Source organism: Pinus tabuliformis, chromosome 1_2 (assembly GCF_031772625.1).
Source record: "Pinus tabuliformis cultivar Carrire ecotype Pingquan chromosome 1_2, CPIR1, whole genome shotgun sequence".
In the NCBI taxonomy this organism is placed as follows: Eukaryota; Viridiplantae; Streptophyta; class Pinopsida; order Pinales; family Pinaceae; genus Pinus; species Pinus tabuliformis.
The window spans coordinates 272,771,135-272,798,487 of record NC_142298.1 but is presented as its reverse complement, the minus strand read 5'-3'; the positions used below and the strand labels follow the sequence as shown (position 1 = coordinate 272,798,487).

Sequence of the window (27,353 nt, the reverse complement as noted above, 5' to 3'; positions counted from 1 at the left end):
CCAAAAGCATTTAACAATATTCCATTACCCTTTGGAATCCACAAACCCTACTTAACTTTACCAAATATCAGCAAAAAAATGAATTTTTTTATAAAAACCGCTGCCCAGCCGTCCTTTCCATGACTCGGCCGAGTCAATACGGACCCGGCCGGGTTGACCGAGTCAGCTATGACTCGGCCGAGTCATTGGATGACTCGCCCGAGTCATAGCTGACTCGGTCAGCCGAGCCGGGTCATGGGCCGGGTCATTGAGCTGGCTATTGAAACGGTCCGAAACGGCCGTTTCGGTTTCAACTCGGCCGTTTCGTAAAACACTGGGTGGATCCTGTGAAAATTTCTAACCCGAAATTCTACTGCAGTAATTTCACCTACTTATTTCTCACAATAAGTTATTTACGAAATCCCTTTAGCAAACATTAAAATAAATTCTATTCCAGTTATCACATAATTACATAGAGAAAATACCCACAAATAATTACTATGATTTTCACAAATAAATACTGCAGAAGAAAAATAGCGCTAGAAACTAAGAAAATCTAGCACACACACACAAAAATGACACCGTTATTTTTGGACAAAAGTCCCCGAAAAAACCCAACTTGGGAAAACCAATGCAGCAGCTGAGAGTTTTATTATTATGCAGCAATGAGAAATTCTAAGTACAATAATATGGATGTCAAAATTTGGCTATCCTACAGAGAAAATACTAGCAAAAATATCTAGAAGGAATTTACCCTCATTCCGGGCAATTTCGGCACTACACTGCCTCTGAAAAGCAAGTCGTCCAACTGGGCATGCACAGGCTCTACGTCAACCTGATGTTGCCTGCTGCAACTGCTGCCCGAACTGACTACTAGTCTAATCGTCCTGCTTGTTGCTGACTAGGAAAACTTCTCTCTGACACTCTGGAACCTTTGCCCAGCCTCTGGAACTGAAAACGCCTTCCTTCCTAGCAAATCGAACTACCTTCTTGAGGCTATGCACAGCCTCCTAGAGAAATATGATCCTCTCTGCCAATGTACTCGTTGGATCTGGAAAACTTCCTTGAGCATCACTGTCCCTGCCCTTCACTGAGTATGCTTCCTCACTGAAGCTCGAACTCTTCGGCAACTAACTACTACTACTCTAGAAAATCGAATTCTCCAAGTGTCTCTGGTGTATTCTCCAAGTGCCCATCGACTTCTTATAATCCTCTGTTGGAGCACCAATGGCCAAGATTAAAACTTAATCAAGGGCTAGGATCATCTTGAAGTCGATTCGTGTGAGTTTCTAGACTATTCTCACCTTGACTTAATTAATTCTGATTAATTAACCAGTTTTCCTAATTTTAGACTTAGGAAACATTAAAAAAATAGGTTAATAATCTAATTAAGTCATCCTTAGGTGGAATTTCTAGAAACAATTTCTGGGTTTTGGATATCTCATGCATTCTAGCCTCTCCACCAAATTTCGTGGCTAGAACACATCCAATGCTACAAAAACTAACACTCCCTCTTAGGGAGGATTGTGTTCGAGTGTTGCACACATTTTCACAACGGTCAGTCTCTGTGTCATCTCCTGTCACATTTTTGATGTCTGGCTACTGTTGCCCACCAACCACTGCGACTATGATGTTGCATTTGTGTTATTGCTGACACTGCCATATTGCTGCCAACACTGCATCTGCACTAAAACTCCCTCTCATTTGTTGTTGTTGCAACTACAACTACTGCAACTAAGAAGCATCCAAAATATTGAATAATTTGTGTTCAGTATGATGTATCTGTGTCCTGAGTCCTGACTGCTACTAGCCTCTACACTGTCACTGAAGCATCTGCGTTGTTGCTAACCATGCACTGAGCCACCTACTCTGTTGTCAACACTGCATTGCGCTTCTCAACATTGACTACTACTAGTCTGCAACTGTCACTCTGGTACTGACTGCATCAATTTCCATTGATTCGTCCTGCTACTGAATATTTTAGGCCCCTGTAGCCAAGTAATGATCCTATGAGGTGGACTCCTCAATGGACCCTATCTATCTCCACAACTTTGACCCCTGATCTACTCAAATTGTTGTTACTACTGCATTGTTGCTGCAACTACTGCAATAATGAGTCTGATCTCCCCAGATCCTAAAGTACTAGTTTCCATAGGGATGCTCCCTTCGAAACTAGACTCCCTCTGAGTCACGATCTCCCTATGGGAAATCTTTCTGCTCCATCCTAGCAACTCGCACTGTCCGCTTGTAATGGAAACTGGACTGCGAAGTTTTGAACTAGGAATCTTCTGGCTAGAACTGCACCTGCATACTGTAAATGGGCAATTCGCATTGGCTGTTACTGCATCTAGCTCTACAATTGTCTCACGTGTACTAACTGCAACTAGATCTGCAACTGTCACTCTGGCACTGACTGCATCTAGCTATGCAGATGTCATTTAAATGACTAGCTGTGTCTGGTGACAGTTAACCTGCTACTATAATACTATGGGCTCTTGTAGCAAAGGTGATGGTCCCGCTGCAACAATTTGGAACTTATCTGACTGATCTCCTATAATAATAGGGATCATAATTTTGAATTGGCTATGGTTACTCTTGTAATATTGTACATACTTTTGCTTTTTGCAAAATGTTTTCCATATTAAAAATTAAAAAATGTAAAGAGGGTATGTCCTAAAAGAAATATCAAAGGACAAAAAGAATAAGAAAAGATTAAAAAAGTGAAAAAAATATGAACCCCAAACAAAAACAGATCATGAAAGTGTGCAAATTCAAGTGCCACTACTTTTTACTTCACTATGCAAAATAATGGTTGTATGCAGCTTGTCATAAATGCCACAACCCATGATAATCAAATAGTTTAATTTTGACTAGTTCATGCTTTAAATTTCATGTTTATAGATAAAGAATAAAGATCTAGCCAAACTGTTTAAACTTGGCAGATCAGTAGTTAAGTAGAGAAATAAAAGTGTGCTCATAAGCTTAATCTGAGCCATTGGAAATTATAAGGTTAGAATTAGATAGTTTACTTGCCAAAAGAAAAGGAAAGAAAGGGTCTGCTAGCCGAAATGCACCCAATAAAATGAAGAAAAAATGTTAGGGTAAGTAAAGGGTAGGTACAAAAAAGGTTGCAGAAGTACAAAGTTGTTAAAGCAAAAGCACATTTATCATGCTTAATCCTATGTTTCAGTGTGCAGGAGCAGTTATGAAAGTGAAAGGATGTTCACAAGTTGATTTGGTTAACTTCCCTTCATTTCATTTCACCCCCCACTACATACTTACTAATTGTCCCATTATCCCATCATTTCTTATGAATATACCATTTTCCCTCCATTTTGACCCTTACCCCTTGGTTTCACACATTTCCCTAGCAAATTACCCTCCAAAGGTCATTTCCCTACCCAAAACCCCTTTTCCCTAGTGTGAAACCCATTTCCCATTGAAAAAATCACTTTCCCCCTTATTAATTTCCCTAAAAACCCATAAAAACCCTTTATCCTAAGTTTTATTCCCCCCCCCCCGCATTATTTAATTAATTCCCCCAATTCGCATTTTTCCCAAAAAACCCTTTTAACCCACCACCCTTGGTGCGGTTAAGAAAACCCCGCCACTTTCAACCCTGGTCCCACTTTATTAATCCCGCTCATTATATTTTAATCCCCATTTTGTTCATTGATTAATTACAGTTACTTGTAATTCATCCCCCGGGCCCCGCAAACCTCCACCCATGTTCCCTCCGTGCAACTTCATCGCGCGACAATCGTTAGATCTCTCACCCCTAGATCTGACGGCGCGCATCCATATCACGTTGATTCCCTTTTCGAACTTTACCAACCCAAGAGCATGCGATATTCACGGTTTTGCTTGGGCCCTTTTCGACTATGTGGCAGCTCTAGGCAAAATCGCGTGCTCTCGGGGAAATACCGCCCAACTACCAAAAGCGGTGTGATGGCCCAGAAAACCACCTCCCCGCCTAAACCGAAAACTACCCATTGTTCATTGATAATTGTCGCGCCAAAATGTGACTGTTACCCGTTAAAAGGCCAAAAAAGCCCCCAAACTGCTCTTTTCGCTCGTTTTTCACTACAAACTGCTGCTTAGCCATTTGTGACACCCTGAACCTCTGCGACCAAATTTGACAACCTTCTGCCACCTGAAGACGCTCCAGATACCCAATTGAAGCAGCCAGTTGACAGTTGAAGCCTCAATACCTTCTGCAATTACCTTAGAACCCAATTTGCACGCCAAATCGCCAATTTCCAGGTAATTAGCAAGGCCAGGAGATTGAACAAACAAGTTTTGATACTAGTCACAAAACCTGTTTGCTCCGGATTCTCAAGAAATGTATTCAAAGGCTTCATTTAGCAGGAATTTTGTGTACAAAGAGAAAATCAAGTTTAAACCAAACAAAGCAAGAAGAAATCATTTACATAGAGGCAGTGATTGTTAAAACAAAGATAAATCAACAACAGCATATTCACATTTTTACATGAAGTCAAACAAGTCTTTAGTAAAATTCACTTTTATTGAAGATATAAAAGTAGGATAAGAATAAAAGATACCAGATGATGTGATTTACTGTGATGGGTAAAAGTAAAAGCAGGTGACAGAGCATTCATGGTAAAAGACTAAACAGAGGAGGCAGATAAAGAAATACAGATGAAAGTGTATCAGATGAAAGGTCAAAGTACAAAGAATAGCCAGCGTGAAGACCAAACAGCAAAGCAGATTAAAGGGCAAAAGATCAAAGATTAAAAGACAACAAAACCTAAATAACAGGGACAACAAACAGCAGTTCAATAGCTGTCTCTATCTTCTTGCATGAAGATATTTCTTTCTCCTAGATTAATTCCCAAGACAGTTTGGGATATTTTGTAAATTCTTTTTGTATAAATACTTCATAGTTCGAAGTATTGAGGGTGGATTGCTATACATTTGTAGAGTTATTTTGATCTTAAACCTAAGGGTTATTGTACCAATTTTCAAGTCAACAGACTAGAGCAAGTAATAAAAAGATTGCACTATAGGATTCATGAGATGAGCTATTGCAGTGAAGTATCTTCTTTCTCTGATTTTGTTACTTTCTTATGTGTTTCATAAACTTAAATGTCATCTAAATTTGAATGAATTAATTGGAAATTTAACTCATAATTTGTTTAAGTACACTCCGTTTTGCACAATTAATCATTTATATGTTTTCCTCTGATATCCAGATTTGAGAACCCTTAATTGCTCTCCCATCCCGTTTGACCTCTTGCATTTCTCTTCATAATCCGGCCTAGGGAACCCTTAATTGCTCCCTGGATCTGATTGGAAACCATTTCACCATCAAGCCTTAGAGATTTGTAGTAACTCCTCTATCTTGCCCTATAGACACTGCTTTTAGAACTTGATCCAGTCTTGTTTATATGGAATTTTGACCCCATAGCCCAATGATATAAGACAACCCTTTTTCATCTAAGTGATCCCACCACCCAAATTCAAATCAAAACCCAAGTACAATCATAACTAGCCTAAAATCACATAACTAAAACAAAGTTAAATCATAAAGAGAGAGCCCTATCTGAGAATTAGGAAGGTTAGATCCTAATCTCCAAAGTAGGTTTGTGATTACCTTGGTGATTTCTTTCCTTAACCTTGAGAAATTTCTGAGTGATAACAAACCCTACCCATCTAGCACACTAGAGTCTCATACTCCTCCACCTCCTAAATCTGGAGCCCAACTATCTCCTTTCAAGTCTAGTCCCTGGTTGGGACCTTTTCTTTCTTTGCAACTCGCACTTCCTCAAGCATCTACCTCTGACAACTGGAAGTCGATCTGCTGTCGAGATCTGCATTCTCACTCACTCGCATGGTCTCCTTTGGAAATCTCATACAATCATCCCCGTAGAGCTGCAAAATTTGAAAACTCAAAACTGGAGAAAATAAACCTTGAAAATCTCCCTCTTTCCCTCCACTCCACTGTTGGAACTGTTATTCACACTCCCTTTTGGAGTGAGAAAATATACACTCATCTACTGCCAATCTGCTTGGAAAAGTCGAATCTCTAAAACTCGAAGTCCACTAAGAGAAATTTTCCCTTCCACCCAATGTTGATTATGTTACTGCAAAACCCTTTGCGTCCAACCAAAAATATGCTCAGCGAAAACCTGAGTTGCTCCTACTCCCTCTAACTGTTGGAATCACTATCCCAAGCAACTCCACTTTTCTGCCAACCTGCAACGTAAAATCGAACCCTATCCCCAATAATTCGGCTTACCTGTCTGGGTATTACGCAGCTTCTGACAATTTCGACCCCCTGCTCCCTTTGAACAGCGAAATTTCTCCTCCGCTTCTAAGCTTCCCATTTGATCACTCACGCTCCGATACCATGTGAAACTTTCATCTATCACAGCCACTGGAAACTATTTTCCTAATTGTTAATTTATTTGCAGTTTGCCGCGACAAATACCAAATAATTCACACTGATTTTCACAAATAAATACTGCAGAAAAAAATTAGCATTGGAAACTGAGAAAATCTAGCACACACACAAAAATTACACTGTTATTTTTGGACAAAAGTCATTGGAAAAGCCCAACTTTGGAAAACCGATGTAACAACTGAGGGTTTTATTATTATGCAGTAGTGAGATATTCTGAGTACAATAATCTGGATGTCGAAATCTGGCTATCTTGCAGAGAAAATATTGGCAAAAATATCTAGAGGGAATTTACCCTCACTCCGGGCAATTTCGGCACTGGACTACCTCTGAAAAGCAAGCCATCCAACTGGGCCTATGCAGCCTCTACGTCAACCTAATGCTACCTATTGCAACTGCTGCCCGAACTGACTGCTAGTCTAGTCGTCCTGCTTGCTACTGACTAGGAAAATGTCTCTCCGGCACTCTGGAACCTTTGCCCGGCCTCTGGAACTCAAAACGTCTTCCTTCCTAGCAAATCAAACTGCCTTCTCGAGGCTCTACGCAGCCTCCTGGAGAAATCTCGACCTCTCTGCCAATGTACTCGTTGGATCTAGAAAACTTCCTTGAGCATCATTGACCCTACCCCTCACTGAAGCTCGAACTCTCAACTAACTACTGCTACTCTGGAAAATCAAATTCTCCAAGTGTCTCTGGTGTATTCTCCAAGTGTCCATCGACTTTTTCTTATAATCCTCTGTTGGAGCATCAACAGCGAAGATTAAAACTTAATCAAGGGTTAGGATCATCTTAAAGTCGATCCGTGTGAGTTTCTAGACTATTCTCACATTGACTTAATTACTTTTGATTTATTAACTACTTTTCCTAAGTTTAGACTTAGGAAACATTGAAAAAATAGGTTAATAATCTAATTAAGTCATCCCTAGGTGGAATTTCCATAAACGATTCATGGGTTTTAGAGATCTCATGCATTTTAGCCTCTCCACCAAATTTCGTGGCTAGAACACATCCAATGCTACAAAAACTAACATAAGATCTTACAATGGACGAGAATACACTTCAAAGGAACTCATAGCTTTCTGTAAGGAGGTTGGGATTAACAGGGAGTTGATAGTCCCATATAATCCCGAACAAAATGGAGTTGTTGAACGAAAGAATCGATCTATTGAAGAAAGTGTAAGAACCATGTTACATGATCAAGGCTTGCCAAAATTTATGTGGGGAGAAGTAATAAAGACCGTTGTACATATTCAAAATCAAAGTCCTCATAGATCATCAGACAACATAACTCCTGAAGAAGCATTCACTGGGAAGAAACCCAATGTGGACAATCTCTGAATATTTGGTTGTCCTGTCTACATTCACATTCTGAAGGATAAAAGAAAGAAGTTGGATCCTACAAGCATGAAGGGAATATCTGTTGGCTATAATAATATTTCAAAGGCATATAGGATCTACGTAAAGGAAGGACACCAAATAGAAGTAAGCCGAGATGTGATCTTTGATGAAAGTATTACATTCAAAAAATCAAAGGACTTCCTGATGGACTCTGATGATGAAGAACTTCAAATATTTGAAGAAAAATGTACCAGGGAGGAAGAGTACTTAAATCATGAAGATGAAGGTCCTAGTGAACCAATGCAACCTGTGGTCATCCTTGAAAGCAGAAAGAGACCTAAATGGTCGAAGCCTAACCTTCTAGATGCAAAAGGACATGGAGCAGCCAAGGCACATTCGGGGAAAGTAAGAAGCCCAAAAGATATTTGGGGTATGCATCTTACATGACGAAGTTAATAGAAGTTGAATCATCCACCTTTGAAGAGGTTGTCAAACATCAAGAGTGGAAAGATGCCATGAATGAAGAATATCAATCAATAATGAAAAATGGAGTTTGGGAGAACATACCTAGGCCTGAAGACAAATCTGTGGTAACTTCCAAGTGGCTCTAAAAAATTAAACATACAACAAATGGAAGTATTGATAAATATAGGGCAAGATTTGTGCCTAGGGGTTTCTCTCAATAGGAAAGCATCGATTATGAAGAGACATTTGCACTTACAACAAAGTATACAACTATATGTTCATTGGTCTCTTTGGCAGCAACGATGGGATGGAATATCCATCAAATGGATATCAAGACAGCATTCCCGAATGACACAATCAATGAAGAAGTCTATATAGAACAACCCTTGGGATTTTAAGTAAAAGATAGAGAGACTTATGTCTGCAGGTTGAAGAAGGCATTATATGGCCTTAAGCAAGCACCAAGGGCATGGTATGCAAGGATGGATGCATACCTACAAAGATTGGGCTTCTCGAAGAGTTTTGCTGATCCGAACCTCTACATCAAGGTTGTGAAGGATGATCCTGTAATCATTCTTCTATATGTGGGTGATCTTCTCATGACAAGTGTAGAAGGTCGTATTCAAGAGTGCAAGAAGTAGTTAGCAACAGAATTCGATATGAAGGATCTAGGGTTGATGCACTATTATTTGCGTTTGTAAGTTTGGCAAGGACCTTATGGAATTTATCTAGGTCAAGGAAAGTATGTGATCGAGATGTTGAATAGGTTTGACATGATGGATTGCAAACCTATGACAACCCCTATGATCATAAACTTGAAGCTAAGAAGCTCTGAATCAAGCCCGATGGATCTGACAAGGTATAGACAATTCATTGGCTCACTGATGTATTTGGTAAATACTCGACCAGACATTTGTTTTGTAGTGAATGTTCTCAATCAGTTCCAGGTAGAGCCCAAGCATGATCATTGGATAGCAACCAAGCATATACTGAGATATCTGCAAGGAACAATCCACTACTGCCTGAAGTATGATAAGAGGAATGATGTCCACTTGATTGGATATACAGATTCCGACTGAGGAGGTAGTGAGATGGATGGGAGAAGCACTACTGGAGGATGTTTTAGTTTGGGATCCTCCATGATCTCTTGGATGAGTAGAAAGCAAGAATTGGTTGCTTTGAGTAGTGTTGAGGCTGAATATATTGCAACCTGTGAAGTAAGCAGAGAAGCTATCTGGTTGAGGAAGTTGTTGTCTGACTTGTTTGAAGGACCAATGGACCCTACGGTGATACATTATGACAACACCAGTTGTATAAGGTTGTTTGAAGACCCAGTGTTTCATGGAATGACAAAGCACATAAATAACAAGTATCACTACATTCAAAATTTGGTGCAGGATGGAGTGTTGCAGCTACGATAAATCTCCACTAGTGAATAGGTAGTTGACATCTTGACAAAATCCCTTCCTAATAAGAAGCTTGTGTATTTTAGAGACAAGCTTGGATTGGTTGATATATCCTCCATAGTTGAGAGGGAAAGATAGATACATCATTCTTGCCTTCACTTCGTGAAGAAAGAATGGAGGATTGGGTAAGCATTTAGCATCTGATATTCTTTGAGGATGAGGTAGGGCATTGAAGATAAGAGTAGTCATGGAGGAAATTCCTTGAGGATGTGGTATTCCAAGATAGGAATTGTCCCGGAAGCACATACCCTGTGAACACCCGGATGGGGTATGTGCCTTGAGAGACAATAATGATGGTGTCTATCAGTCATTAGTCTCGCCAGCAATGTGCTCTAATCTTGTCGAGAGATAGAGCTATTAGTCAAGGCCTTGCTATGTGACAATGTTGGTTGGAATGATGCATAGATATGTCTTACCAATCTGACTCTTCGTATGAGATCTCTTCAGTTTGAGAATGTCTATGTACCATTTATGAATACCTCCCTAGTTAAGAGGGAGTGTTGAAAAATGTGTAACTAGTTTGGGTCTTCATTAATATGGTATGTACTTTTGATTCTTGTATATTGTAACATGAAAGAAAAATTATTATGTTATTTTGAGCATGGGTTTCGTGCTCAAGGTCTTTTATTTTAGAGGTCAAGCACCCATTGAGTGCTTCTAGGGCTTGTCCAAGGGTCAAGAAGCCAAAAGAGTCATTGTCATATGAAAAAGACCCGATCGGGCACACTAACTTGTAAAAAGAATTTTTTGTAATTTAAAAGTGTCAAAATACCCTCCAAGACTAAACCGGCCAACCAGCTAAGAAATAGACCTCATTAGGGCTTGTCATCCTATTTGGAAGCCTATGTATAGGAGGGAACTTGACCTCCTATTGACACACTTCACTCACTCATCAAGTGAAGGAGGAGAAAGGAGAAGACAAGCAAAGGAATGAAGAACAAAGAGAAGTCGAGTTTTTGGGTTGTTTCTCTCTCTATTTCCCTCACACAAGCGAAGTCAAGGCTACGGTTTTTGCAACGTCAAGATCAAATTTCACAAGTTACAAGAAGAAGGACGAAATTGCTGAAAGAAGGGTCTAATAGTGTTGAAGTTTCTAAGTTAACTTAGTTAGAAACCCTCCATGCACTTTATCTGATTTATTCCTACCTACTTGTTATTTTACTTAACAAGTTATTTACAATGTAAATACTGAAAATAAACACTAGTGCATGCTCAACATATTATAGATCAGCAACTAAAAGAAACAGAAACAAACAAGCCATATGATACCATTATTTTTGGACTAATGTCCCCGAAAAAACCCAATGTGGGAAAACCAGTGCAGCGATCTGAGGGTTTTCTTATTAAGCAATATCAGAGTACAATCTAGGGGCCGAAACTAGCCTACCCAATAGAGAATTTCCTTGGCAATAATACCTCTCAGTTTCTAACAAATCTTCTGGCTGAAACCACGAATAATCCTTCCGGCAGCTACTCAGCACAAATCTGCCCCAGAAACCCCAGCGTCAGCCTCTCTCTGGACTGTGTCAGCCCCTCTCTGCCTCACGCTAGCTCTGCGTCACCCCGGATGGGTCTACGTCAGCCCTAGGAGGCCCTGCGTCAACCCTCTAGCCCTTTGCGTCAGCAACGCTGGCCTCTCTGAGGCTTTGCGTAGCTCCCGGCTGCCTCTGCGTGGCCCTGCGTGATTCCTAGCTGGCTCTACGTCATTCTTCCTGGCTACTACGCTACTCTCCCGACACTATCTCTGTCTCTTTGTACTCAAATGCCCCTCAACTGCATTTCCCGATCACTAATTCTATCTCTCTTAGCAAACCCCGCTCTAGAGAATAGAATGACTGATCACTCTAGTGTATTCTCCAAGTGACCCTCAAGCCTCCTCTTATACTTTTCCTGTTGACATATCAACGGCTGAGTCCCTAATCAACAACTAAGATTAGATCTAGCTTGATCCATGTCTTTTGGACCATTCTAACACAGATTCATATTAATACACATTAATATTTTATTTTCCCTAAGTTTAGACTTAGGGACTCCATTAAAAATATTAATTATTTTAATATCTCCTAATCTGTTTAGAATCTGCCCAAACCCTTTCTGGGTATTGGAGATCTCATGTGCCCCAACCTCTCCACCAAATTTCGTGGCTAGAGCACATCCGATGCTACCCCAAATCAACACTCCCTCTTAGCGAGGACTGTGCTCTAGCAATACTCCTCACTAAGTATTACTCTGATCATCCGACATCGGTACCTGTGTTGATGCTAGGCCTTCCTACCCAACATCCTCTGCACTGTTGCATCTTGTACTGTTGCCCATGGTTCTGCCACTACCACTGCTGCATCTGTACGATAGCTCCCTCTGCATCTGTGCTGTTGTTGGTCCTTTCTCCCAGCACTGCATCCACAGTGCACCTCCTCTCATCATGCTGCATCGTGCTACCCACTGTTGCACTGCAACTTAGTTACTGAGAAGTAAGTAACTGATCTCCCAACTGACCTCCCTGTTGGGCTAGAGAGACCCACTGATGCTGAAGCTCCTTCTGCCGCTAACAAGTGCTCCCTCTCTGACCTCTGCGCTGCTGCAACAACTCCTGGAATCTCGCACAGTTGCACACCTCTCTGTGCCATCTTGCACTAGTGCAACACTCCTGTGCCTCTCGCACTGTTGCAGCCTGCTAGCCTCGCGCTGTCTCGGGACTCCTGCACTGTAGCTCTCTCTTCCGCTCCATCCGCATCCATCTCTACCCACATCAACCAGTCCTGCTACTCCTCTTTGGGGCTCCCATTGCAAGGTCTAATCCAAGAGGCTGGGTACCTCGAGGATCATGCCCCTCATCGCCTGTAGTCCGCCTAACTACAGCTTGATGTCTCCGCACTTCTTCTCAAGTGGTGTGTGTGCACTCGTGGCACAGTCATTGTCTGTCAAAACTTCCTTCTCTGCCCATGTTGGCGCTGCCTTAGTCGCAGAAGACTCCCCCTTACACCTCTTCCTTGGACACTGGGTTGCATAATGACCTAGCTCCCCACAATGGAAGCAATTGATCTTGGAGAGATCATTTTTCTTCCGCTTTTCCTGCTTTCCCTCAAATTCTAGGGCCACGTCTTCCTCCTCCTGCTTGACTTTGATCCCCTTGTTGCTGCTACCCGTCTTCGACTGCCGTCTGATCTCTTCCTGGCAAGAGTTGCCGACATTTCGTCCCAAGGTGGAAGTGTCCCTCTGCCCAGTATACTCTAGACAAATAGTTCCCAGTCTTTTGAGACAGCATTCAGGGTTGTCCTCACCATCAGCTCCTGATCCAGTGTCGCCCCTATAGCAATCAATTGATCTCGAATCTCATTCAGTCCTCCGAGGAAGGTGTCAATCGGTTATCCCTTCTTCATCTGATACGACCTCAACTGATTCTCAAGTAGCATTCTTCTCTACACAAAACTATGCTAGTACAACTTCTTGAGAGCCTCCCACATCTCAAACGTCGTCTCCTTCTCGGCTATGTGTAGTACTACATGATCCTTGACCCCATCAAGGATAATGCTCTTGGCCAAATACGAATAAGATTCTGGCCTTCCAGACTGCGAAGTTCGATGCTCCGTCTAGTCTATCCTGGTCTCTTACTTCGTGTAGTGCCATGATGCTCCTCTACTTCCCTCCTGGAAGTTCTCTGTTCGACTCCTCTGAATCTCTACTTCCCGTCTGGAAGTTCTCTTCTGGACTCCCTCTGAGTCCTGATTTCCCTTCTGGTAATCCCTCTGCCACTTGTTGATATGCACCCTACTCTGATCGTCTTGTGCAACCGCACCACTGATCCGGGTTCCTCGGCTAGAAACCCTCAGTAGCAACTCCCTTGGCCTTGCTCTGTCAGGTACTGTTCTAGTACCTCACCAGCTTCACTCTGCAATATTCCCACAGCCTTCTAAACCCCAGCAACCTGAAGGTGAGAGCTCCTAGGCTCTGCACAATCCCGGCACCAGCAACCCGACCTCCTTAGCCAACTACGTCAGCCTTCCCAGCTACTACATGGCTCTACGTGAGGCTCCCTTTGCCTCCTTTGCTTCTGCACTACCTCTTTTCAGCTCACCCTTGATGACGGAGGCACTGCGTCACCCTTCCCTTGTTGCTGCTCTGCTAGAAATAGCTTCTGTCACCTCGGGACAGTTGTTTTCTGCTGCTATTGCTCTACTCGGCTGATGTCTTTAGTCCTCCTGTGATCTGTAATCACGCTCTAGTACCATGTTGAAGTTTCTAAGTTTACATTAGTTAGAAACCCTCCATGCACTTTATCTGATTTTTTCCTACCTACTTGTTATTTTACTTAACAAGTTATTACAATGTAAATACTGAAAACAAACACTAGTGCATTCCCAACATATTATAGATCAGCAACTAAAGAAACAGAAACAAACATGCCATATGACACCATTATTTTTGGACTAATGTGCTCGGAAAAACCCAATGTGGGAAAATCGGTGCAACTATCTGAGGGTTTTCTTATTAAGCAATATTAGAGTACAATCTGGGTGCCGAAACTAGCCTACCCAACAAAGAATTTCCTTGGCAGTAATACCTCTCAGTTTCTAACAAATCTTCTGGCTGAAACCCCGGATAATCCTTCCGGCAGCTACTCAGCACAAATCTGCCCCAGAAACCCTAGCGTCAGCCTCTCTCTGGATTGCGTCAGCCCCTCTCTGCCTCACGCTAGCTCTGCGTCACCCCGGATGGGTCTGCATCAGCCCTGGGAGGCCCTGCGTCATCCCTCTGGCCCTCTGCGTCAGCAATGCTAGCCTCTCTGAGGCTCTGCGCAACTCCCAGCTGCCTCTGCGTGGCCCTACGTGATCCCTAGCTGGCTCTACGTCACTCTTCCCGGCTACTGCGTTGCTATCCCGGCACTATCTCTGCCTCTTTGTCTCTCTGTACTCAAATGCCCCTCAGCTGCATCTCCCGATCACTAATTCTATCTCTCTTAGAAAACCCTGCTCTAGAGAATAGAATGACTGACCACTCTAGTGTATTCTCCAAGTGACCCTCAAGCCTCCTCTTATACTTTTCCTGTTGACATATCAACGACCAAGATTAAGTTCCTAATCAACGGCTAAGATTAGATCTGGCTTGATCCATGTCTTTTGGACCATTCTAACACATATTCATATTAATACACATTAATATTTTTTCTCTAAGTTTCGACTTAGAGACTCCATTAAAAATATTAATTATTTTAATATCTCCTAATCTATTTAGAATCTGCCCAAACTCTTTATGGATATTGAAGATCTCATGTGCCCCAACCTCTTCACCAAATTTCGTGGCTAGAGCACATCCGATGCTACCCCAAATCAACAAATAGGTCATCTACTAGCCTTGGAAGAAGAAGCAAGCCAAGCGAAGTTATTGGGAGGCCTTGGAAGACGAATTTATTCACACATGTGAACGCAGCAGCATTTGCAGGGGTCGAAGTTGTGCAGTTAGAAGAGATTTGACTAGGTTTGACTTGGGCAAAAAAAGCACATCATCAGGAAGGTTGGCCTTGGTCTTAGAAGGTTATTGGTCTTGGTCTAGAGGTTTTGGAATTCATCATTTGAAGGATCTATAAGAAGAGGAGATTTGTGGGTTTTCCTCTCAAGTGGAGAGGTTTTGGCCCTAGCTTTTAACCTATATCCTGTGTTCCTGTGTACTATTGATCTTCTTGTTTTGGTAGTTGTTTAATGATAAGAATAACATAATAATAAGAGAAGAAGCTAACAAGTAAGAAAAAGTAAAAAGACATCAGAAGCAGTTATCAAGTCAAAGCGAAATCATCCTAACTATAGCCCTATAGATTTCTCAATAGCTTGTACATGTTGAAGTTGTGGTCCAACAAGAGCAAGGTAGTTTACGCTTCTCGATGATGACTTTTTGGAAAACTCATAGGTCTTCTTTCTTAAGATAAAGGTAGATTCATTAAATGTTATTATGAAGTTTAAGGCAAAGGTAGAGGAAGAACGTATTTGGAAAGTAGGTGTTTTCCATTTCTGTCATGGGGATCAATTTGTTATGTTCACTAAATTTTGTAAGAAAGAAGTCCAAAGGCAAAGAGTTATAGTGAAAGGCAAAGTAATAGAGTTCTAGACATGATGAAGAAAATGCTGCAAGATAAGTTTGTTTTAGATGAATAATGGGCTCAAGCAATGAACAATGCAATATATTTGTTAAATAGGAATCCCAACAAATTGGTGATAGAATTCACACCTAAGGAAGCTTGGACCAATCTGTAACAAAAGGTAAACCATTAAAAAATCAATGGTTCAAATGCTTATGATGTCACAACATGTAGAAAATCATTATTTGTTGGGTATGTCGATGAATGGAAAGAATACAAGTTTGTGGATCCTTGTAAAAATGAAGGTGTGAGCAAGGATGTTAGAATCAATGAAAATTTTGATCTAATGAGATTGATGATGACAAGTTTGAGGCTAACAAATTAGTGGACTTACAAGGAAATGAAGGGTAGGAGTTTGAGCAGTCATCATCAATGTTGTACAAGTAACATAAGTGACAGCAGAGCTCCTAAAATCCGGTATGAAGGAGGTGGAAGGCTTGAAGGCATTGAAGTGGAATGCTAGATAGAGAAGTGGAACCGCCAAAGGTGTCAGATGCATCAGGATAAGTCCGAGCAAGAGAAATACAAGAGAATTAGTTTAGGAAAGTAAAAAGACCACATTATCAAACATATGTGGTTGTAAATCAGCCACAAGGTGGAGTTTGCAAGTGTGCATGAGACTCTTCACATATCACTGCAGGCTTCAGAGGCCTAGTTTCATACTTTTTGTAACACTTTGATACCTAGGTGTGGAATAGGACATGCTATTGAAGTGGAAATCAGCTTCTACATCCATGATGTATGGGCTAAAATTTTCAGCCACTATTGACTCTCATCCAGCTTCAGAGGCGGTGCTTTGAACATGTGGTTGGTCAGGTGTTTTACTCTGCATCAGCCATGCCAATTACATGCCATGTAGTCAACATTTTTGTTCATTTGGTGACAACTTCAAAATATGCTTTGTGGATTGAATATCAAAAACGTGCTGCAGATATCTTTGACATGTTTTGTCCAAACAAATTTGATTTCACATGTCATGACTCATAAACAGAGTTGTGTTAGATTACGTTAACGCTTAACTAATAAAATGATTGGAGAGGATTTTGGTGCAGGACATTCTCTCCTTTATCTGTATCGACATCCACACCAAATGAACCTAGCGTCTTCTGTAAAACTCACAATACTCAATCTGTTCTTTCCCTTCAAGAAAAATAGTAAATACTAGTAAGGCTTCTCTCTTAAAACAATTTGCTACCTACATTTAGAGTAATTGAAATTTTTACATCCAAAACCTCCGTGATATTCACTCCATGTTTCCCATTTCAAGTACCTTAAATGTAAGGTTGTTGTAAAAGCCAAAACTGATTTCTAGCAAATCAAGTAACTTAAAAGTAAGTTTATAATAAAAGCCAAAATCCAGAAAATCAAGTGATAGAAATGTAAGTTTATAATAAACATAAATAAATCTGATTTACAGCATATTGACTTCAGGCACTACTTACCTAAATAAAGAAAATCTTCATTCTGGTATAGTGATCAAATAAACTGAGAAAAACATTCTAATGCAACCAGAAGGTCAATCAAAAGAGGCAGATTATATACAATCAACTATGATACCCAAACAGATAAAATAGCTTACCAAATGACAGCATCAAACATACTGAAATAGTTTCCAAATAACAGCATCAAACATACCAAAACAGTTTCCAAAATGACAGCTGCAAACATGGCTCAACACTCAGCACATGAAGTGGACTGACCTTCATGAAGTCATAAGCGTAGTACTCTGAAATCTCATAATGGACCCGGTATGTCTCCACTATGAAAGCGTTCAATGAAATGAGAAAGCTGCCAAGAACTGGGAAGACAAGTATCAAGCTGTGTTTGAAGAATTGGAGAGAAAAAAGTGCCAAGCTACACAAATTGTTATGCTGCAGCAACATGATCATGACATTTTACACAATTATTTACCACACAAGGCACACCACTGGGTTCTTGAATCCCAGATTCCATTGATATAAAAAGAAAGTTACGGTTTTCTCAAATTCTAAAATATGCTCTTTATGAACCATTTTTTATCCATTTGCCTGTGGTTAAAACTACTATTGCACATCGAGACTCCCATTCCTTTTATGCATGATAAAAGTGAAGCAATTTAATGTGATATTTCTGTACTATTATTTTCAATTTTACAATGGTGAATCGGTAATGGCAACTAGGTAACATACCTTGTCCCTTTTTAGTGCATAGTAAAGTATACATTCTCGTAATGTCTATTCCAAAAAGAAATCAAATGATCAAAGCATCCTATCTCCCATTAAAAGACAAGCTGTCCATATCAACTACACTAACCACTAAACTTAGAAGTGGATAATGCTACCAGGAATAGTTTTTCAAGTTAAAATATCAAGGAACAATCAGGGACAAGCACAACTGGAAGAAGCAATTAGAAACCACAGAGGCTGTATGACTGTAACATAAAGTATGCAATTGGAAGAAGCCCCCAGTGATTAGCTGCAGTTTTCGGCTATAGTTATGGGAATAAAATTAGGCCTCTGTGTGGTGATAAAGAAACCAATATCAAACAGAACTGACAAGGGGTTTCGAAAGGCGACAGCTCAACAGTAAAGCAATGTTCTGAAGGGATTGGAATTATTTTTCTCAGGGAAATGGAAAATTTTCAATTAAGTTAGAAATGACTTCATCCCCGCTAAGAAAACCTTTAAATCCCAACCGAATAGCAGTAAAACAACATTTCAATGGAACTAGAGAAGGAACTCATTGGCAGCTTCAAAGGAATGGACAAATTATGACATCCAAAAGCTACATTCCATAATGACTAATAGAAGTACTTAAAACTTGTGCAGGCCTGATATACCATCTGAGGGAAAGAAGAAATGATTTGTAACAGTCAGCTCCTTGTTATGCCTTCAACTCAAACCACATTACAAGTGTTATAAGAGAATCTTGGAAAAGAAAGGAGGTGGAGAGAATGAAAGAGAGGACCTGCTGCACTTATAGGAAGCCATGAAAATTGGAGGATAGAAGGCAAGGAAGAAACCATTTCAGCTCACAATAGCTTACAAAGCCAACATTTGCAGTCTATCCCCTGTCTTCTGCTTGTGTAGTGCCCAGGTTGGTCATGAATATTGAGCATCCAAATTCTCATCAAACAAGGAAAAAGATCAATCTTCTAGCCCAATTTAAAGGAAGATCTTGCCCTTCTCGCGTGATGAAGGATATGTGGCCCCTCACATCCATGAGGATTTCGTCGGTTTGTGTCCAACTGTCATTTTCTCAGTGGAACGACTCCTCATCACTTTGTCGGTCATCTTTTATCAAATGTCATCGATGCTCCTGATCACTTTGTTGTTTGTGGTTCCTGTTCAGCAAAACTTCCACTGGGGTTGGCTGGCAACTGCCTTCGTTGCCCCCTCTTCACCATGACAACTGACCCCTCAACCCATAGCCTCTATGTGTCGTTGTCGTGTGGTTCCCCCTCGTCGGCCTGCCCTAGTGGCAACTACCTCGGTTGTTGGTGGTTTGATGGCCTAGTCGGCTACTCGCTGGGTCGGGCTATTGGCCAATCACCATGGGCCACCATGCCCCATTTTATTTTGATTATATTTAAAAAAAATGGGCCCCCTTCTTTACCTTTAACTTTTTGGAATCGTCCCTTTTATTTTTGACTCAAAAAATTTCGCTCATAAAAAAAGAAAATTCCTCAACCCGAAAAAATCTCGCTACCTTCAAAAAAAAAAAATCGTATGATGCCAGTGAACCTGGCTCCAGCAATCTGATACAAACTCGACACTTGTAATTTCAAGATCAATTCAAAGTTGGGGCTCTAATACCATGTTAGACTTTCTGTAATATTCCTAATTAGCCATGGCTAATTGGAATATTCGATTTTGCTCAAATTTTGCCTTCTATAGTTATTTATAAATAAAAAGGTGAGGAAAAGAGGGACATAACTCACCTTTAGAATAAAGTCCCTCCCTAGTAGCACAGCATTGTGACTTAAAGGGGAGCCAAGGGGGCCAAAGGACCACGCAGAGATGGGGCCCACGCAGACACTTGGAGGGACTGCGCAGATGGAAAGGAACACGTGGCAAGAGAGGGACTACATTGGAGGAGGTGGGCCTTGGGATTGAGAGAGGCCAACGCTATAAAGGAGAGAGGAGCCTCCTCATTTTGTCATTCGATTATGTGCATTTGAGCTAGTCACTTCGACTTGGAGCACGCTCGCTGTTTAGCCTGTCTGCAGCACTGTTTAGTGCATTGAGTGTCTCCGTTCAGAGATCTCACCCTTAGCCCTGGGGGACTTCGAGTGCCTACTCGGGCAAGGTAGTTTCCAGCAGTCTTTTGCAGTAGGATTGATCTTTGGCGTTGTGGAGGAGCTGAGCATTTGAGGACTGTGCAGTCTTGAGAGAGAGGGACGCAGTTCTTTGGTGGGAGTTCCGGATTGGGGGTTTTGTGGAGGATTAGAGCTGGGAGATTGAGCAAGGGATCAGCTCTTGCATATTGGAGGATTTTGGCAGAGTTTCGGGCTGAGTTTTGGTGGATTCTATTCAGTGGCAGCGCAGAGCCTTGAGGGATAGCGTAGATCCCCAAGGGGGTGATTTTCGGGGGTTGGCTATTTTAGAAAAGCTTTCTGGGTTTCTTGAGTAAAGTCTGATCCTAGAGTTTCAGCATTTTCTGAGGAGGGGAACAGCCCCAAATCCTCATTTGATTTCCAGCAGTAGCAGCAGCACGGCAAAATCCAGCAGCTTGGACGCAGTTCAGAGAGAGGCCATTCCTTTGCTATTCTGAGTGTATTTCTTCACTTGCCTTGTGCAAGTCGAGGTGCCATCTTTCTGATCACCTCCTGTACTCATTCCATTACTCAGTATAATAAAATGGCTTAGCATTTCTCTCTACATTTCTTGAGTATCTGCTTATATTTCATGTTCACATTATTATATGTTGTACCACTGTTATTTTTATCACTTTGAGTTTCCCGATCACTATATCATTTGGACGTGTTTGGTTGGAGTTTGCTTGGGTTTGAGGGATATCCCGGAAACAGGATATTACAGTGGTATCAGAGCATAGATCTGGCTCAGCCTGTGGAGCTAGCAATCTATGACACTGGGGGAAAAGCCCTACATCTGTTACAGAGGTAGGAGATACAGAGACACTGGGCGTAGGTTGGAGAACACCTACAGAGAGGGAGACTGTGTTCCAGTGGTGGACGCAGAACAGGAGGAGCCTGTGGTGGACGCAGGACAAGAGGAGCCTGTGGTGGACGCAGGATAGGAGGAGCCTGTGGTGGACGCAGAGCAGGAGGATCCGATGGCAGATGAGGACAGGAAGAGATTTGCGGACATGCTCCTCAAATCAGTGCAGGATCTGTCGAGGCAGATCGAGGTGATGGGGCAGAGATTCACAGCAGTGGAGGCTAGACAGCGTGAGAACCCGCGGTTTTTTAGGTTGGTGAGGGATCGAGTACATCCCACAATTTTCCAGAGCAGGGTGCCACTTAGCATGATACTACTCAACAAATGGCCTCACATGCCCCTACACACTCTACCATGCCCACTTTTCTAGGAGCAGACACGGGGGCTGGAGCCCAGCAGGAGACAGAGTCCAGTCACATGGGCGATTATTTTGCAGAGTACCAGGCCTATGGGCAGGAGTTCAGCGACGCTCTCTCATTCAGAGACTTTGTTCAGCGCCAGCGGGATAGTAGACCCCGCGACCATCACAGAGGACACCGACATTATCTCGATGGAGACACCCACCGCACAGCTAGTAGATTCCACTTGCTTACGTTTGATGGTTCATCAAACAGTTCAGCAAGGTCTTGGGTGGAGAAGCTGGACATCTATTTCCAGCTTAACCAGATGTCGGAGGCAAAGGCCATCAAGGTGGCGACATTACATTTGAATGATGAGGCCCAGGATTGGTGGTTCCATGGAATGGTTACACTCAGACATTCCACAGTGACGACATATGCTGAGTTTACCAGGAGATTGATGGGGAGGTTTGACCGGAGGGATCCGGAACAGCACTTCGTTGAGCTAACGAGGCTCAAGCAAACAAGGAGCCCAGAGACCTACATTGCAGACTTCTTGAGGATTTCAGTGATGGTGCCAAATCTATCCACAGCACGGAGGATCTACATGTTTGTTGAGGGGTTAGCAGAGCCACTTCGGGGTCTAGTCAGGTCCACTAGACCAGTCACACTCCAGGATGCTATCAGCAGGACCCGGACACCTTACCCCCAGAGACAGGCTTTCCAGCCTAAGGAGAAAGATGTGAGGATTCCGCCTCCGAAAGGGAATCCAAGACGAGCACAGATTGATGATGATGCCAGGAGGGAGTTGAAGAAGAAGCGGTTGTGCTTTACCTGTCAGGAGCCATGGGCACCAAAACATAGATGTGTTGTTGGCAAAGCACACTTTATTGAGGTCTTCTCCGAGAGCAGCGGGGAAGAGGATGAGGAGGATGATGTGGAGACAGGAGATAGCCATGTCGTGCAGGGTCCCTCGCCGCCTCCACCACCAGCAGCAGGTGGTGCAGCTTTTGCACCTACCGGAGGAGCCCTTGTAGCATTGCGGGGAGTTCCCAAGTATTTGACGCTGCGCATACGGGGGACAATACGTGGCCAGCGAGTATCAGTTTTGGTTGACATTGGGGCAACCCACAACTTCATCGATGCACAGATGGTTGAGCGGAGAGGTATACAGATAGAGAGCTTCGATGGATTTTCAGTTTTGGTCCCAAGAGATCAGACCATGGTGTGTGCTCGTTATGTCCCAGAGTTATCAGTGACGATGGGCACCTACACATTGACTGACCACTTTTTCGTGGTCAATATTCCGGACACCAACATAGTACTGGGTGTTCAGTGGCTTATCGCTCTAGGGAAGGTCACGACAGATTGGAAAGCCCTAGAGATGGAGTGGGATGATGAGAAGACAGGGAGGCATGAGAATATACGGGGACAGCACATATATCCGCCTCAGATTGTTTCGGCTCATCGGATGGAGGCAGTCTTCCGGACGGGAGACATAGAGTGGGTAGTAGAGTTGCGTGCATGAGAGACAGGGACTACAGGGCAGACAGCGCACCCAGAGATACAGTCCATCCTTGACCGGTATGCCACAGTATTTGGGGAGATTCCGCCAGGGCAGCCACCAGACCGGGGGTTTAAGCACACCATTGAGCTTGAGCAGGGCATACAGGGAGTGATTACTACTCCCTATAGGCATCCCAAGGCTTATCGAGATGAGATTGAGCGGGCCATTCAAGAGTTGCTGGCTCTTAAGCACATTCGGCCGAGCACGAGTCCTTTTGCTTCTTCCGTGGTGTTGGTGAAGTAGAAGGACGACACATTGAGGATGTGCATTGACTACAAGGCCCTGAACAAGAAGACACTGAAGAACAGGTACCCCATACTCAAGATCGATGAGTTGATGGATGAGTTGAGAGGAGCACGGTTCTTCTCAAAGACAGATTTGAGATCTGGGTACCATCAGATTCGCGTGAGGGAGCAGGAAATTCCCAAGACCGCCTTCAGGTGTCACTATGGGCACTTTGAGTTTTTGGTGATGCCCTTCAGGCTAACCAATGCCCCAGCTACATTCCAGTCTTGCATGAATCACATCTTTCGCAGTCACTTAAGGAAGTTTGTGTTGGTGTTCTTTGATGATATCCTCATTTACAGCAGGACTTGGGAGGAGCATCTCCAGCACATTGAGACAGTATTGCGCATCTTGGAGGAGCAGCAGTTCTATGCCAAACTCTCCAAGTGTGAGTTTGGATTGACGGAGATTGTATACTTGGGACACATCATAGGGGTGGATGGAGTGAGGGTCCACGAGGAGAAGATCAAGACCATCAGAGATTGGCCAGAGCCGAGAAACGTGACAGAACTTCGAGGATTTATTGGCATTTGTACCTACTACCAGAAGTTCGTCAAGGGTTTCTCACAGCTTGTTGCACCCCTGATAGATCTGACGAGGAAGGGGGCATTCAGTTGGTCGGATACAGCGCAGCGAGCCTTTGACAGGCTCAAGGAGGTTATGAGCAGCTGCCTAGTGCTTGCATTGCCGGATTTTACGCAGCCATTTGTTTTGGAGTGTGATGCGTCTGGAGAGGGGATCAGCACAATGTTGATGCAGGGAGGTCACCCTATAGCCTTTGAGAGCCGGAAGCTCCTTCCGCATGAGAGGTTGTATTCTATATACGACAAGGAGATGCTGGCCATCATGCATGCATTGGCCAAGTACCGACAGTATTTAGTGGGTAACAGGTTCAGGGTGAGGACTGATCACATCAGCCTTAGGTTCTTTTTGGAGCAAAAGCAGCGACAGGAGAGGTAGCAGAAGTGGATCAGTAAGATCCAAGTGTATGACTTTGACATTGAGTATGTCAAGGGTAAGAACAACATGGTAGCAGATGCCCTTTCACGTAGACCAGCCACATTGTCTCTTATGAGCTTGGACGCAGACTAGAGGGCTCGACTCTTAGTAGAGTACTCCAAGGACAGATTTGCATGTGAGGTTCTAGATGGGTAGGTGGTGGATGACAGGTACAGGGTGGTCGATGAGATCATCTACTACAGGGACCGAATCTTCTTGACTGAGAGATCTCAGCTCAAGAAGAAGATACTTCAGGCGTCACATGATTCACCATTGGCAGGCCATCAGGGGTTTACCAAAACCTACAAGGCCATTAGAGAGAGGTTCTCATGGAAGGGCCTCAAGGAGGACGTACTCCAGCATGTCCGGGAGTGCGACGTTTGCCAGAGGAACAAGGGGGAGATGAGCCATACCGCAGGATTACTGCAGCGTCTTCCCATTCCGAAGAGGAAATGGAAGTGTATTTCGATGGACTTCATCACAAGGTTGCCCATGGTACAGGGTAAGGATTGCATCTTTGTTGTCGCTGATCGACTGACGAAGTACTCACACTTTTTCGCCATATCCGCACACTACACAGCAGCACAAGTGGCCAAGTTGTTCTTCAGAGAGATCTTCAAGTTACATGGTCTTCCCAAGACCATCACCAGTGACAGGGATGGCTGTTTCATGGGCGGATTTTGGCAGGAGCTTTTCCAGCTGGTGGGGACGGAGTTGACAACGAGTACTAGTTATCACCCACAGACGGACGGGCAGACAGAGATAGTTAACAAGTGGCTGGAGGGCTACTTGCGTAACTATGTCAGTGGGCAGCAGCGAGCATTGCTGAAGTGGCCGCATCTAGGGGAGTACTGCTACAACACTACACATCACATGTCCACTGGTATGTCACCATTCTATGCTTTGTATGGATATCATCCCTTATCTTTTGTTGACGTGATGTTTGGTGCTAGCAAGGCTCCAAGAGCCAAGATTTGGATCCAAGAGAGTCGGGATATTCTCCGAGCTCTCAAGGATAATATGGCTACAGCATAGAACCAGCAGAAGCTGTATGCCGACAGGGGTCAGGTGGAGAGACAGTTTGAGGTAGGGGACTTGGTCTACCTACGGTTACAGCCATACCAACAGTAATAACTGAAGCAGAAGGCGGCTGAGAAGCTCAAGCCCCGCTTTTATGGTCCATACAGGGTGATACGCAGGATTGGACAGGTTGCGTATGAGTTAGAGCTGCCCCAAGGCAGCAAGATTCATAACGTCTTTCATGTATCATGCCTGAAAAAGGCATTGGGGCAGCATGTGACAGTGACAGATGAGCTACCACCCACGGATGATGAGGGGCATTTGGTGTTGCAGCCAGAGGCTATTATTGATACCAGGGAGAGGCAGCTGCGTAGCAGGATGGTTCGGGAATTCTTGGTGAGGTGGAAGAATTTACCGAATGAGGATGCCACTTGGGAGAGTGAGAAAATTTTGCAGCATCCATCACTTCAGTTGCTTGAGGACAAGCAACATTTTGCCGGGGGATACTGTAATATTCCTAATTAGCCATGGCTAATTGGAATATTCGACTTTGCTCAAATTTTGCCTTCTATAGTTATTTATAAATAAAAAGGTGAGGAAAAGGGGGACATAACTCACCTTTAGAATAAAGCCACTCCCTAGTAGCACAACATTGTGACTTAAAGGGGAGCCAAGGGGGCCAAAGGACCACGCAGAGATGGGGCCCATGCAGACACTTGGAGGGACTGCGCAGATGGAAAGGAACACGTGGCCAGAGAGGGACTACATTGGAGGAAGTGGGCCTTGGGATTGAGAGAGGCCAACGCTATAAAGGAGAGAGGAGCCTCCTCATTTTGTCATTCGATTATGTGCATTTGAGCTAGTCACTTCGACTTGGAGCACGCTAGCTGTTTAGCCTGTCTGCAGCGCTGTTTAGTGCATTGAGTGTCTCCATTCGGAGATCTCACCCTTAGCCCTGGGGAACTTCGAGTGCCTACTCGGGCAAGGTAGTTTCCAGCGGTCTTTTGCAGTAGGATTGATCTTTGGCGTTGTGGAGGAGCTGAGCATTTGAGGACTGCGCAGTCTTGAGAGAGCGGGACGCAGTTCTTTGGTGGGAGTTCCAGATTGGGAGTTTTGTGGAGGATTAGAGCTGGGAGATTGAGCAAGGGATCAGCTCTTGCATATTGGAGGATTTTGGCAGAGTTTCGGGGTGAGTTTTGGTGGATTCTATTCAGTGGCAGCGGAAAGCCTTGAGGGACAACGTAGATCCCCAAGGGGGTGATTTTCGGGGGTTGGATATTTCAAAAAAGCTTTCTGCGTTTTTCTGGGTTTCTTGAGTAGACTCTGATCCCAGAGTTTCAGCATTTTCTTACGAGTGGAACAGCCCCAAATCCTCATTTGATTTCCAGCAGTAGCAGCAGCACGGCAAAATCCAGCAGCTTGGATGCAATTCAAAGAGAGGCCATTCCTTTGCTATTCTGAGTGTATTTCTTCACTTGCCTTGTGCAAGTCGAGGTGCCATCTTTCTGATCACCTCCTGTACTCATTCCATTACTCAGTGTAATAAAATGGCTTAGCATTTCTCTTTGCATTTCTTGAGTATCTGCTTATATTTCATGTTCACATTATTATATGTTGTACCACTGTCATTTTTATCACTTTGAGTTTCCCGGTCACTATATCATTTGGACGTGCTTGGTTGGAGTTTGCTTGGGTTTGAGGGATATCCCGAAAACGGGATATTACACTTTCCTGAACCCAGCCCCTGATATTCGATTCCAAACAACTATTGACTTAACGAATACATGGCTAAGTTTCTAACCAAAACATTTAGCGGAAGAAAAATTACTCAATATGAATCACATACACATAAATAGAATTTCTGCCCAATCAAAAATTCTTCATCAATAAACTAATCACAGAACTTACTTGGGCTCCCATCCCAAGGCAATGATCCAACTGAGAAAATACAAAATTGATCTCGAGCCTCAATGCACTCTCTCGAACCTAGCACAAACTCACTAACAAGCCTCTTTCAATCTTTTGTTGCTATTGTGTGTTATCCTCAACACTTAGGCTTAATTTATAACTTTACTAAGCTAAGATTGACAACCAAAATTAGCTCGTCAAGTTAATTGAAGATAAGTGACTTTACTTTAGTTTTCCCTACTTCAACTCAAGTACAGATCATCAATTTAGCTTGTATT

General features: G+C 43.0%; 1 protein-coding gene across 3 annotated transcripts in view; it reads right to left on the bottom strand.

The window, feature by feature from the left end:
- The window catches only part of LOC149205393 (uncharacterized), a 393,121-nt gene that overhangs the window by 308,268 nt on the left and 57,500 nt on the right, over positions 1–27,353 (bottom strand). Inside the window, exon 2 of one of the 3 annotated variants that reach the window (XM_089395036.1) lies at positions 17,500–17,597. The exons of 1 other annotated variant lie outside the window; for it this stretch is intronic. In XM_089395036.1, the coding sequence (XP_089251162.1) occupies positions 17,500–17,597 (98 nt within the window). Of the gene's footprint in view, positions 1–17,499; positions 17,671–27,353 lie in introns of all 3 variants that reach the window. One more of the 3 variants, XM_089395038.1, reaches the window with a different exon arrangement.